This window comes from Struthio camelus, chromosome 11 (assembly GCF_040807025.1).
Source record: "Struthio camelus isolate bStrCam1 chromosome 11, bStrCam1.hap1, whole genome shotgun sequence".
Classification (NCBI taxonomy): Eukaryota; Metazoa; Chordata; class Aves; order Struthioniformes; family Struthionidae; genus Struthio; species Struthio camelus.
This window is the reverse complement of record NC_090952.1, coordinates 8,711,031-8,724,393: the sequence shown is the minus strand read 5'-3', so window position 1 is coordinate 8,724,393 and position 13,363 is coordinate 8,711,031. Positions and strand designations below refer to the sequence as shown.

Below are 13,363 nucleotides of genomic sequence, written 5' to 3'. Positions count from 1 at the left end.
TATCTTTTCTGTGACCGACTCAATTTGTATGCACAAAAAAAGGACAGCACAGAAATCTGTTGACTTCTCCCCTTAAGTTGTCAATAAGCACAAACCCCAGAAGGGAGCGCAAGGGCAGTAGTCATCTAGTGCTCTTTTACTAAAGATATGAGACAGGTCACCAGCCAGCAAAACAGAATGTGAGTGGGGAGAAGTACATGCTGTCACCTGGGTAGGAGCTATGGAGCTAATGGGTGCTGCCTGCACAATCTGAGCAGCAGCAGCAGCAGGGGAAGATCGGGGGGCAATTTCTGTCCATTGCTTGACAATCGGCCTCTTTCCTGTTCCGCTGGCCACTCTGCAAGAGGAGCCATATCCATATTTTCAGGAGCACGGCCTGCATATTTAAAGCGTGGTTCCCGGAACCAGGAACAGCAGCAACTTCTCTATGTAGCAGAGGTAGATGCTATTATTCCTGGCTTGAAGACACTGTGTGAAAGGGTTGCATGTGAGACTGTGGCAAGCTAAAGTATTTGTATTAACATAGCATGAGGGTCTCCTCAATTTGGGAGCCATCTGGAGAACTGCTAATCCCCATAATCTATATTCTTTCTCTAACACTGATGGGGTTTTCAACTTCCAGAGAGCTCCTGTTCGCAACAGTTTGTTTTAAAATAAAAAGTTAATATACTCTTGATGGCCTCTGCTTTTACATTTTTCAGATTATTTAATTCATGCAAGTATTGTAAAATAACATCAATGATATTTCTAATAATAATTCTTTTCAATGGCATAATTTAGTATGACATTTTCTAGCATGTCCAAACAAGCACCACTTGAATGGCTATCTCTACAGGTCTATCACTGTAATGAGTTTTATCTCACTGAAGTCTCAAAACATTAAATCCTGCATAGACATGTCCTGCAGCTAAAACTTCAATTGATTTCTGTTTGTGCTGAAAGTAACTTTTTTTCTGAGAGCGAGTGAGAGAGAAACATGGAATCTGGATTTAAAAGCATGCCTTGTAATTTGTCGAATGGCACATACCAGCTCTTCTCTTAACAGTAAACAATCAAATGCCTTGCTAACTTTAGCAAAATATATCCAGCTATACAAATTTCTTTTTGCCTGTGGTGTCTGTGATATGAGTGCAGTCTTAAGGTCTGCAGTAAGCTGAGTGCTAGTTTCCTGGGATGTAGTACAATGTGGAACTAAGGGCTAAAGGCTTGGTTCATATTTCTCATTAACTTGGTTTAGTATCAGTGACTTCAGTGGAACTGAGGCTGAGGTTCACCTGTGTGAGGGAGTCAGCCCCAGAGATCAGTCCCACGTTCAGAGGGAGCACAGGCAACATCATACAAACTCAATAACCAGCAGATGAGAGGCTTTCAGAAGCAAAAATATGACTTCTAGAGCCTGATTCAAGATCTAGTCATACCAGTTGAAGTTTTCACTTTTGGCTTCTAGTGCTGTAAGTCATTGTTTCCTGCATGGCTTTTTTTTTCTTCTTTGATTCTTCGCATATCCACCACATACTAACTTCTCCCATAACTCAGGCTTACCCACACTGAGAATTAACCCTTAAATAAAAATCTAGTTTCTGAATGTCTTTGTTTTGCTGCTGAAGATAGAGCTTCAGTCCACTCGTGCACATATAGCATTTCCCCCATCCCTCTGATTTGTTTTATCAGAATATGTCACTCAAGGAACATCTGCCGGCTTGAAAATGAAGAAAAAATTCTCCCATATGAAAGGTGAAAGGGGAAGATTGAATAAGCTCCTAAAAGACTGCATAGAAGGCAGTGCTAACTTTTATTTCTGCTACAGACTGTAGTATCTAAGCACTTTCATAGGAAAGTTTATGAGGCTTTGTTTTGATGCTCTTGTCTCTCTTGGCAGCAGATGCAGAAACCCTTTGATTGCTTATTCTGTCTGAAGGCCTCCCTACCTCTAGTGCAATGTCAGGCTTTCCAAAACATCTCTCTTAATAGGACAACAGACACCGAGTTGCAGTCAAATATTCGGATGATGTACATTAAGCCCTCAGGGGAATTCTCTTTTTGCAGTCGTCATATTACCAATCATAAAAGGATAATGCATAAAGCAACTCCAGGTTTTCTAAAAGGCCTCAGGTACAGGAAAGGGAACAAAATAAAAATAAAAGCAAACCCTTTTCCCAATTCTGTCACCAGAGATTCCCAGATTTTGATTTGTACTTTCATTAGCAGTGAACTGTGTTCATCTTCCTACAGTAATATGTATAAGTAAAACATCCCTGAGGATGTTTAACTATTTTCACCAGTATTTCAATAAAACAGTATGTCACATAAAATAGGAATCTTGTCATTCTCGCGGAGCTTACTTCATGCATTTCTTGTGAAGATATAAAATAAGTGCATGATAAAACCTGTTCAATTTTTATTATAGATAGGTCTGCTGCATTTGTTTTATACTGTATATGTCTTTGTAGTGTTAGCGTGCTGCTGTGTGGCAGCTTTAAGATATTATAGCAGAGCCTGTGCACAAGACAAGAAAGCTACGTATAAAACTGTAAATCAGCAGTAGCAGTTCCTTTTTATAATGTTTCCACCTATAGTACATAAAACAAGTCCCTGTTTTGAATAATTTGCTGAGCTAAATAATAAGATTAACATTCTACCTAGAAGAGGGAAGATCAGGCAATAGAAATATCCACAGTTTCAGTCAGGATTAAAAATTACAGCTCTCCAAAGGATGCTAAAATGTAAGGAAAGAAAACCTGGAACTAAAATTAATGTCAGTCACTGATTTCTAGAACAGACAAAGAGACGGTGAGTATAAATGTGTTACTTACAAGAGCTGAGGATTTTAGGGAATGAAAATGGAGACCAGGAGCTGGAGACTGCCTGCCATGCCAGCAGTGTTGATTTGGAAGCGATGGACACAAATAAACGTTCAGCAAAGCTTAAAAAACTGCAATACAAGGCTAGCCAAAAGTGTCCATGTCCTTACCGTGCTGTGGCTGGCAGGCAATCCGTGTCTGGGAGCCTTCAGTCCCTCTAATCAGGCTCCGGGGATTTTGTTTGCCAGAGAGATTGTCCTTTAAGTGATCAGTGCAGGAAAACAGAGAAATAAAGAGAAATGAGCAAATTGTACAAGGCAAATAGCTGCAGGTCTTTAGCATGCTCCCTGCGTTTTCCTAAGCTGCATCTGCAGTGGAGAAAATATCCCAAAAATAGCTCAGGCTGCCAATGACTTGCTGAAACCTGAGAAAGAATTGCTGAATTTAAGGATCTGGGTTGCTGTGGGTGTACGATTAAAGTGAGAAAATGCTGGCAGGAAGAACCTAGGATGAAACCACATGCTTAAGGAGTAACTTGCCAGTTCACTGGTATCAGAACATGAGCTGACCTCTGATTTTCCCCCTCCTCCAACCGGTGCCAGTTAACCCTTAAGAGTTCAGCATAGAAGAAAATGCTGAAATAGAAGATGGATGAGAAAATATGACCAAAAAGTTATTTTCAACCCTAATGTCTGTGATGCAGTGACAGTATTTTATAGCAGCCCCCTACTTTATAAATTTTGAAGCAGTCAGAAAAGCTGATATTTTGCAGAGATCTTGGAAACTGCACAGTTCTAACTTTTGGAAACCTCAGTCTTACACAGAGTGTATGCTAAACTCGCCCCCCCCCCCCCCCCCCCCCACTAGTAGTCCCACAGAGTGAATGGGATTTCAGGTAGAGGTACTTCAGGAAATTTTCTTCAACCAACTGACTTATGGACAAAACTTCAAGTAGTGCCAGAGTATTTGACACAGCCTTGGAGGAGGCACTGGTATCTCTATACCATGCCCACAACAAAATACAGTAGCCTAAGGACTACTCTCGGTGGTTGTGGTCTGTAATTTCTGTGTACTTACATGGACAACTAGCGCACAGCATACTATTGACAAAGTCCTCAGCCTGCTCCCTGGTGCTTTTTTGTTACTTCCCTCATCTAGAAGAAAACAAGGGGCAGTTGGCACAAAGCTAGGCACCTTGGCTTGATGCCAGTTAAGTTTCCCAAGTAATGCCAAAAGTAATCTTCAGCAACCTATTTAGGGCAGTCTTAGAGCTGCCAGAGCACGGACCAGGAGCTAGTCCCCGCTTTTCGTTATACTCAGACTGAAAAGGGAAACAGCTTAAGTAGTACAACTGGGTTAGATTCAGCCACATGGGACTGGATTACGAGAAGCTGCTGCTTTGGAAAGCAATTTTGCATTTGAGAAAAAAGCTGAATGTTGCCCTTGCTACAGAATGTGCTTTTGTTTTAACATTAGTTTTTGAGTTATGCCGAACAATAATGGCATCATAGGAAGAACAACACATTTAATGTGCTTCAGCGATAGTGGTGTGCAATCCCTTTGCTATTCTGATAGGACTGTCCATTTGAAGTGATAAAGCTATACTTCTTTTAGAGCACCTCAGCATTTTGTCTTGCAGATGCTGTGTGCATGTAAATATATTTAATATATGTGAAGCTACAGCAAATGTGAAGCTGCAGCAAATAGTATGGACTATTGCTGTAGCTTCACACTCACAGTGAAGTTCTCTGGGGCTAAGGACTAAAGCGTTTGTCCCATACAAACAAATAGAAGTTTAAGTTGCACATATACAAGTGCAACTAAGGGTGTCTAGCTATGATCTTCCTTTTTGCAGGTGCTTTGGAGAAAAAGACCCTTTATGGTCTGTCTGCAGTTCTAACCGTTCTGATCTTAAGTGTCCTTCTAGGAGCTAGAACAGTAGACAATCTCTGAAGTAGGCTGGTCATATCTTACTTATATTTATACACAAACAGACATCTTCTGAAGTGCTTCTGCTGACTATTATGCAATGGACAATATTAGAAATTGTAGCGTAAATAATTATGACTCGTGTTACAGCATTCACTCTCAGTCAAAAGGCAGCAAGTACTCATACCAGTTTAGTGTTGGTATATGTTATCTCAGAAGTTTCAGGGCTAGCTCAAGAAATGTGACTACTAATCTCCTAAAACTCCTAAATCCTGCCTTTGAAGCAGCAAGAAATAATGCCAAAGACTTTTATAGGCACCTTTTTGTAAGTTAATAAAACCTAAAGCCAATAATAATGATGGCTAGTGGGTAATTCATCACAGACAGTACACTGCTCGTGATACGTCAGCACAGGACAATCATTAGAGGCTAGCAAGTGTGTATTAGCAGATGACCTATGCATTAAAAAATTAGATTTTTTTTGCCACAGAAGACATCATTAATTCAAATGCTCTTTTTATCTCTTTGTGTTATAAAGGGATTGCTAATACAACACAGTAAAGCATGCCTTCATCTTGAACAATTGGAAACTTTAGTATTCAGAACCATTCTCTCTGTATTGAAGTTTCATTAGTACTGAGAATCTAGAAAATAAATAATACATAGGAGATAACGCTTTTTTTTTGAAATTTTTAACTTAAATATAACATAGGGCAAAAGTGAAATAAAAAAGTATGACAGAATTCTGAGCAGAGAACAGATGGGTGGTTTGGCATGAAAGCAAAAGTGTAAACGTATATTCATCATTCCTGTAGTGAAACACTACAGTGCTTATGGTGTCTGTCAAACGGATGTGGCGCAAGTAGATCCCTTTCCACTGAGCATGCTGCTTTATATCATGGTATCTCTAAAATACCTAACACGCTCTTGAGAGCTAAACGGTTCTTTGTTTAAATTCAGTCATTTCTTTAATATCATTTGACTTGAGTTTCGCCTGAGCATTCAGTGTAAATTAGGTGCTGGCTTTTATCCTTGATTTCCCTGCAAAGGAGAAAAGTAACTGAAACCAGCGCTATCCCTCCAGAACTGATGTAGCTGTGAGCCTATTGTTGCGCAAGCGTGATCAATTAATGGTCTGCTCTTGTGTCTGTATGTACATCAGGATTTGGATTTCAACATCCAGTAATCTTTGGGAGTTCTTGCCTGTAGCTGTTGGTCGATTTGGAGAAACAATGTCCAGTTTCTACCAGTGTAATGGAGTGAGCAGACCACTGTGGTCATAAATGAGAACTTCATTAAAGAAACTTGTTGAGCAAAATAAACTGTGAAATTAAAAGGAATTCACCAGGGCAGGCTGTCATCAACTGTTTTTCCTGTTAGACATCTCTAGTCTGTTGTTCAGGGAGCTCTTTGGAGCATGAACTTTGAGGTGATGTCTGGCATATGTAACTGCAGTAGGAAAATTTCCAGGGGACTGACAGATAATTAGCTTTGTACAACAATGCTAGACGTGATATGAAAATGACATTTTGCGTTACCCCTAATTGTGACTGTGATTTGGAAAAAAAAAAAGCTCCTAAATGCCAGTCCTGGTGAAATTAATGGGAAGAGAAAGAGCACAATATTTTATACTGCAATGTTAGAACCTTACGGATGAGCTTGCATGTAGTGAAAAGTTATTCAGAGTTTAAAAAAAGAACAAAATTCATATGAGAGCTTTTTAAAGTCAATGCAAGCTAACCACTAAATTATTATAGTACCTTAGCTGAGAGCTTGGAGAAAATTATTGTTTTCATTGCATGAGGGAATATTGGACTAATATTGGCAGTACTGGCCAAATCCTGGTCCCACTGAAATCAATAGGGAAAATCCCTTTGATTCAGGGTGCTGAATGAGGTCCTAAGGAAAGTAGTAACCTTGGAGAAGAAGATTTACTGAAAGTGTCCTTGTTAGTGGTGAAATAAGTAATGACCCTGAGGATAACAGAATACATTATACTTTCATGAAATGTAGAAATGAAATGCTCAGTTCAAACACCTATGCGGTACACACAAAGGCAGCTGACTTACATGCATCGGTACCTTGTGAAATTTTAGTAGTTATGCTGAATGCTTGTCGTTTCCAGCAATCCTTTGCTATAGCAGCTAAAGCAGAGATTAGAGTTTAACCCTAAATTGTTGTTTGAAACAGTTATGGACATAATCCCACTTCTTCACTGAAAAGGAGGGTTCAACTGCCTAATTCAAGTGATGTGTTGCTTTTTTATATGAAACAGCACAAAAAGCTGCATGATGGACACAAAGAGTCAGAATGAATAAATCTAGAGCTTTTATTTGCTGAGATTTTATTTATTTATTTTTCTAATTTAGAAATTGAAAAATACCAATGACCAGAGCAATTTTCATGGTTTTTACCATGTTATCACTACATCAACAACAAAATATTTTGTCAGTGCAGGGTTAAACTGGATCTATTCAATCAAAACTAAAAATTTAAAGTTCCTTGGGGCATTTAAAAGATCTTCTCCATTTCATTTAAGGTATCAAATCAACTCTTCTTCTGTAATGCCTTTCAGGTAATGGGCTCTGTGTAATATCAAGTTGCAGTTCAAACACAGTAGTTAGGAAAATGCCGATCTGAAAGCGTAAATGTGAGATCCCCCGAATCTTGGAATAATCCCTTGCTCCGTATTATATGATGAAAAAAACTTTTGATTGGAATACCAGTGATTCTCTGAGTGTACATTGTTTTTAATATGGATATTTTTAGCCTTCTGGTGTGTCTTCAAAGGCATTGATAACGTCCCAGGGCACATCAAAAAGATATGTGTTAGTGCCTTGAGGAGTATGTCTAGCTGAATAGTGAGAATCTGAATTTGGTGGTACAGGGCAATCTGAGGTTAATGGACTGGATTACTGCAATTGTGTTATTATTTTTTTAAATCCAGTACAATCATAGTACATAGTACATAGTTGGCACTGTTTATCTAGGCAATATGCAAAAATGTGCAAAATCTCTCTCTGTTAGGACAGAAACCTGAAAAGTAAGGCTCCTTCCTGTTCCTTACGACTAATTTAGGACTATTTAATTTTTAAGCAGTGTAAATTCATTGTATGATGCACAGAGGCTTGCTACAAAATATTTCTCTAGTTCTAGCTAGGGCTTACTGAACCTTATTATACTTGCTCCTACCCAGCAGAAATTCTTCACGTTTCCCCGTTTCTTCTCTTCTCTTCCTTTTTCTGCTTTTCTGCCCTACTGGCTGAGCTGTTCTCCTTTATGCTTCAAGCTCATTTTGAATTTTCTCATCTCCCTTGCCAAGTGCATTCTCATTGCTTCTTATCCCACTTTACTCTATATTTACACATGCCATTGTCCTGTATTTTGACTCCCTTATTTAGCTGCAAGCCTAGTGTTGCGATGGATGAGTTTAGTCCGGTGTAACTTCAGGATAGGTGGCAGTATTCTATAAGCTCTTTGTAAACTTTATGAATTTCTGTAGAGGGGTGACTGGCACATTTTGTGAGGGTCCTGTAAGGATTCTGTCACGATCGCTGAAAAAGAAAAGAACAAAACCCATAAAACCACAGGGAAGTCACAACCCTTCCTTCCCTCTAGGCATTAAGTTTCTCTTCAGTTGTCACAGCAAATTTCCACAATCGCTTTTGGCCCCAGTTCAAAAATTCTAACTCTGTGCTATGCTTTGTTTGATTAATGACTAGTTCCAGAGATTTTCTCTGGTGATCCTCACACAAGACATAAAGAAATCAATTGCCTTGGCAATGTCTGGGAGCAGTATATAGTTTGCTTCCCTGAGTTTATAATGAAACATCTTATTACATTGATTGCCCTAAGGTACTAATTTGATACATTCTGCATCTGCTTGGCCTGAGTGTTTTAAGGGTGCCTTAGCAAAGAGAGACAGTACAGTAAAAAATTTATATTAACAACCACCAGAAACACAAGCATTCCCATGTTATGAAGTATTCAGTTTGACTTTAGTGTATATGCTCAATGTTGTATAAACAATAGTATAAATCAGAAAACTCCAAAGCAACTGGTTCCTGGATACTAACAACTCCATTACCAAAAGATTTATTTTAAATATGGGGGAAAAATTGTGAGCAAAATGGTTCCGATTCTGCTCTGTTGTACAGCTCTAAATCAAAATAATTCTAGCAATTTTTGCTCAGCCTTTCTAGACTTTCATCTTCCAAATCAGGATAGAAGTTGAGTTAGATAATTGGTATCTACTTTCTTGAGATGAAATTTACAGTGATGAAAATGAAAGGTACTTTATCTCATAGTTGTGATTAGCTTAGTTTCTCAACGCATGGAAACTTTCCTGGAAGGAGTCAGGACCTTTTTCTTGGACTTGATTTTACTTTGAAATGTACAGATCAGGAGAGGTTATATTAAAAGTCAGTTGCAGCCTGAGGCCCAGCGGTGTTATTCTGTCTGATATGCCGACTGCGGGGGAAAATTGCTCTTTCAATTGCTGTTTTGTCTTTCCCTTCTCTCATCATCATCTCTGTCTCCAGTGAAGTGATTCTGTTCTAAGATGGCTTAGAAGTTCCTCTTGTTTAAACATACTTTTTATATCTCTATTGCCTGCAGTCGGACTATCTAATATCCTGGGAAAGTATGCATAACCAAGTAACATCACAGTGATCCTTTGAGGTAGGGTAGTAATTTTATAATAAAGAAGAGATGGAGTAGAGAAGTTAAATGTCAAGAGCTGTACGGGAAGAATATGTCAGGATCCAGACTGGAGCCTGAGCTTGTACTTTTTTAAAATCCATAGCTGTTTTCTGGCACATTTTGAAACCAAGAAAATTTAGACGTGTCCAAAAACAATTAAAAAACCCCTGCAAACACACAAAAAAATAAAAATGCAGTGTATATAAGGATTCTCTGAAGGTACCATTACTCCAAAATCTCCCTTCACCTCAGAGTGTTGTAGTCACCTTTTCTATCCCTCAGAGTCCTTTGCTCTGCCTCTGATTTCTCCATGGCCATGACATCTTTATCAACTCTTGATGTTGTTCCTCTGAGAGAACATATCAAACATCTCCTGTGACTACAGGTAGGCTCGAAATATTACATCTCTCAGTTTAGGTGGTCTTAGATAGTCTTAGTCTCTTTCTTTAGGAAGTCCTCTGTTCATTCGTATCTTGAGTCAGGAAAGTGCTTAACCATGTACCTGAAGATAAATATGCATTAAAATCCACAGGACTGTATTTAACTGCTCTTTTGATTAGGAATAATTTCCCCAGCTGAAGGTCATAGGGCCTTTCTGCTGAACTAGGCCTCCCTAGCATGCAAGCTTTTGATCTCCAGAGACAGGCTAATGGAGCAGTTGCATCAGTGCTCTGGCTGGGCAGGATAGTTCTTGTGTTTCTATTCAAATAGTCTGCCAGTTCCAACACTGGTTTAGCTGATGTGTAAACTGGCCAGCAGGGCTTCATAAAATTATTCTTTTCCTTTAACGTTTTAATCTCATCATCTTTTCTCAAGGAAAGTTCCCATGGCTACAGTAGGAATTTTGCCTGAGTCCTGTAGAATCAGACCCAAGATTTGAATGTGCTGTTTAACAGTTATTGGTTGTAATGCTCTAAAAAATTATCCGTTATGAATCCCTAGTGGATCCAGTTGTGACCTTTCAGCAGATTGGATGTGGATAAGAAGATGAACATTTTTTAAGGTGTTATTATTAATATTAAACAAGGAAAATATTTTGATGGTATTTTAAAAATGTCCCGTTGGTTAGTTATAAAAGAGAAACCCAGAAGTACTATTTAAAGGCAGTTCCACATAATCAACCTCAAAGGTTGTGGTACAGGATTCCTGTGTTATGCTTAATGGAAAAGCAGTCTGTTTGGACAGGTAGAGGTGGACATTTTAATCTGCTGATTTGTTCCATGTCATACGTTTTTTCCCAACTACACAATGCTTTTTAGTAGCATTGCTGATAGCCCCTCCCAAGATTTAAATTAATGGAGAAAAGATTAGTTGAAATGCTTTGAGTTTAATATGAAGTTCTCAGCAGATGCAATGTAGCAGTTTACTGTAAACTGAATTTTCAGTACGATGGTGTCCATAAGGCAGACACATTATCACGCCTTCGCTCCTCGTGGATATTTCATATTTGAAATTTCATGATCAAATTCACTGCCTCTTTGGGCAGTATAAAAGCAGCATCAAATACACAGCTGAGATCTTCTAGCACAGAGACATTCTTGGTAGTCATACCCTTTGGGCCATGCTGAAAAGAAAGAGAGGGGAAGAAAGTCATGTAGGGCAGCATGGCCATCTTGACCCCCCAGCCTGTGGGTGCCATAGCGTGTGGCCTTCTCATTCAGCTTGCGGTAATGGCAGGCAGAGAATTAGTGAGTCAAAAGCATCTTACCGATGCCCTTCTCTCAGAGCTTTCTCAGTTCCACTTTGTCCAGATGATAACAGTGATCTTTCTCTAGGTCCTCAGGGAATATACTCTGTAAAATACAAATGTCCTTGCCTTTTGGAGTATGTTTCTATTGATGCATGACCCTCACTTTGCTGTGGCTTTCCAATTCTGCGTCATTTCAAAGAAGTTTCTTCTTATAGGTAGCTGAAGAGCCTCAGTTAGCCAAGTGGCTGCCAGCCCACCTTCGTTATTTTGTTAGCATCTCTAGCGCTTTCCCTGACGTGACTTTTTTGACTAGAAAGCTAGTATTTATTTCTTTTTTGTAATCATGGATGCCATTTCATCAGAATATTTAATTACGTTTCTCTCCAGTTTAGGTCTGGAGCCAGTTTGGGTTTGTTCTAATTAGAACAAGATTTTCTAAATGAAGACCTTTTTCAGTGGCTTTCAACTCAATTAGCGATGAGAATCTTAACTTCTATTTAGGGCAGGCTTTCAGAAAACTATGTAAATATGCCTTTAACTCATACTAACTTCAGTGGGATTGTTCACAGCCTTAGAGATGAGCATGTGCTTCAATGCCTTGCTAGCCTAGGCCTGAATATCAACAAAGGACTTAGGCATTTTAAGGTGTTGTAGGCCAAAGAAGAAAAAAGTTATAAATACTTGTCTTAAAGCTGCCCTTAAGACTTATTGATTTAATTTTTAATGTTAATGAATATGTATTTTATTGCCATCTTAATTCCCAGACGGATTGAGTTAGCAGCAGAGAGTGACCACACATTATGGGGGGATCGTATGGGAGGGACAGGGTGTGCTGGGATACATCAGACCCCACGGATGCAGTCGAGTGTGGCTGGGCTTTTTAGTTCCAGCCTTAAATTGGAATGTGGTAGAAAATATTGCAAGATATTGCCCACTTCTTTGGAAGCACACGGGACCAATGGTTGAGTTCACTCGCAACAAACTGCTTTTGTTATAGTGCAGTTTGCACTGAGTGAGCAAAGGGCAGGAGCCAAATTGACTGCTACATTGGGGTAGTCTGACAGGGTGCAGATCGATCAGGTACGCACCTTTAGATAAAGAACATCTGTGTTTTCTGTAAGCAGGCACTTTCTCCAAACATGGTTAAATTTAAATTTCACCACTGCAAATAGGTAGTCAATTTTGCTGTTTGTCTTTATCCAGGAGAAACACCCACTAGTGTAGGAACTTTACCAAGTAAGAGCTTTCAAATGCAATTTCAAGCACAGCTGTGTTAAACAACCAACACTGTTTGCAAGGAAAGGACTTTCCCAGAACCTCTGTCTTGAGAAATACCTTTATGAATCCCGTGCTTGTACTGGTTTCCAGTTGCTAGAGGGCAGCATTGTATAAACTGTGAGAACATGACACCTTAATCTTTTTGAGTTTAAAGGTAGTAAGTACTTCTACAGGATATCAATGGTTTTCCAGTTTTATGATGCTGATTTAATTAATAAAGCCATTTCCAGTTTGACTGCTGCCTCAGTGATGTTAACATTCATGTATCTGCATTCCCCCATTTCATTTTGGTTCATCATAAAAGCTTAAGAGATAGTTGCACTGGTCACTTTTCTTCTAGTAACAGCTAACAAAGTAGAGAAATTATGAGATTTTAGTAAATAGGTTTGTTTTATTTAGTATGTGATAGCAGTGTACAATTTATTTGTTTTCCTGCTTCCCCAGCAGATGGCATCTGCAAAGTATTTATGTATTGGTCCCTGCAGCAGAGAATGGTTGGGTATAAAATTTATGACAAATTATTTACTTCTTACTTACGAGTGTTGCTTTGCCTTCTGTCTCAGAAGGGCGTACTTCCACTTTATTTTTCTGCTATTTGACTATTCCTTACTTTGCTAATGCAGTGCATGCTGTAGATGCATTTTAACAGTAATGTAGGATCAGTGTTGTTCACAGTGCTCATAAACAAGCAAGCACTAGAACAATGCTCATAATAATTTTTTGTTTCAAGTACTTGTACAAAGTAATTTTCAATTATAAAAAGTACAGTTGTGAAATTCCTGCAGTTCCAGTAAAATTTTTGAGTTTTTGATGGCTGGATAATTTGCATATAAGTCAGCACATAAAAAGCAACATTTTAATATGTGATAATTAATTTGAGGATTCTGTGTGAGACATCTTTGTCAGGCACGTAAGAACTAAGAGCCTCTCCAAATTGTGAGCTCATTCTGAATATTTGACTGTA

General features: G+C 38.9%; 2 protein-coding genes across 2 annotated transcripts in view; one reads left to right on the top strand and one right to left on the bottom strand.

The window, feature by feature from the left end:
• AMMECR1 (AMMECR nuclear protein 1) overlaps window positions 1-3,143 on the bottom strand; it is a 106,754-nt gene extending 103,611 nt beyond the window's left edge. Inside the window, exon 1 of the mRNA XM_068956941.1 lies at window positions 2,972-3,143. Coding sequence (XP_068813042.1) covers window positions 2,972-3,143 — 172 coding nt within the window. The remainder of the gene's footprint in view (window positions 1-2,971) is intronic.
• The window catches only part of PAK3 (p21 (RAC1) activated kinase 3), a 273,715-nt gene that overhangs the window by 14,942 nt on the left and 245,410 nt on the right, over window positions 1-13,363 (top strand). The gene's annotated exons all lie outside the window — the stretch shown is intronic.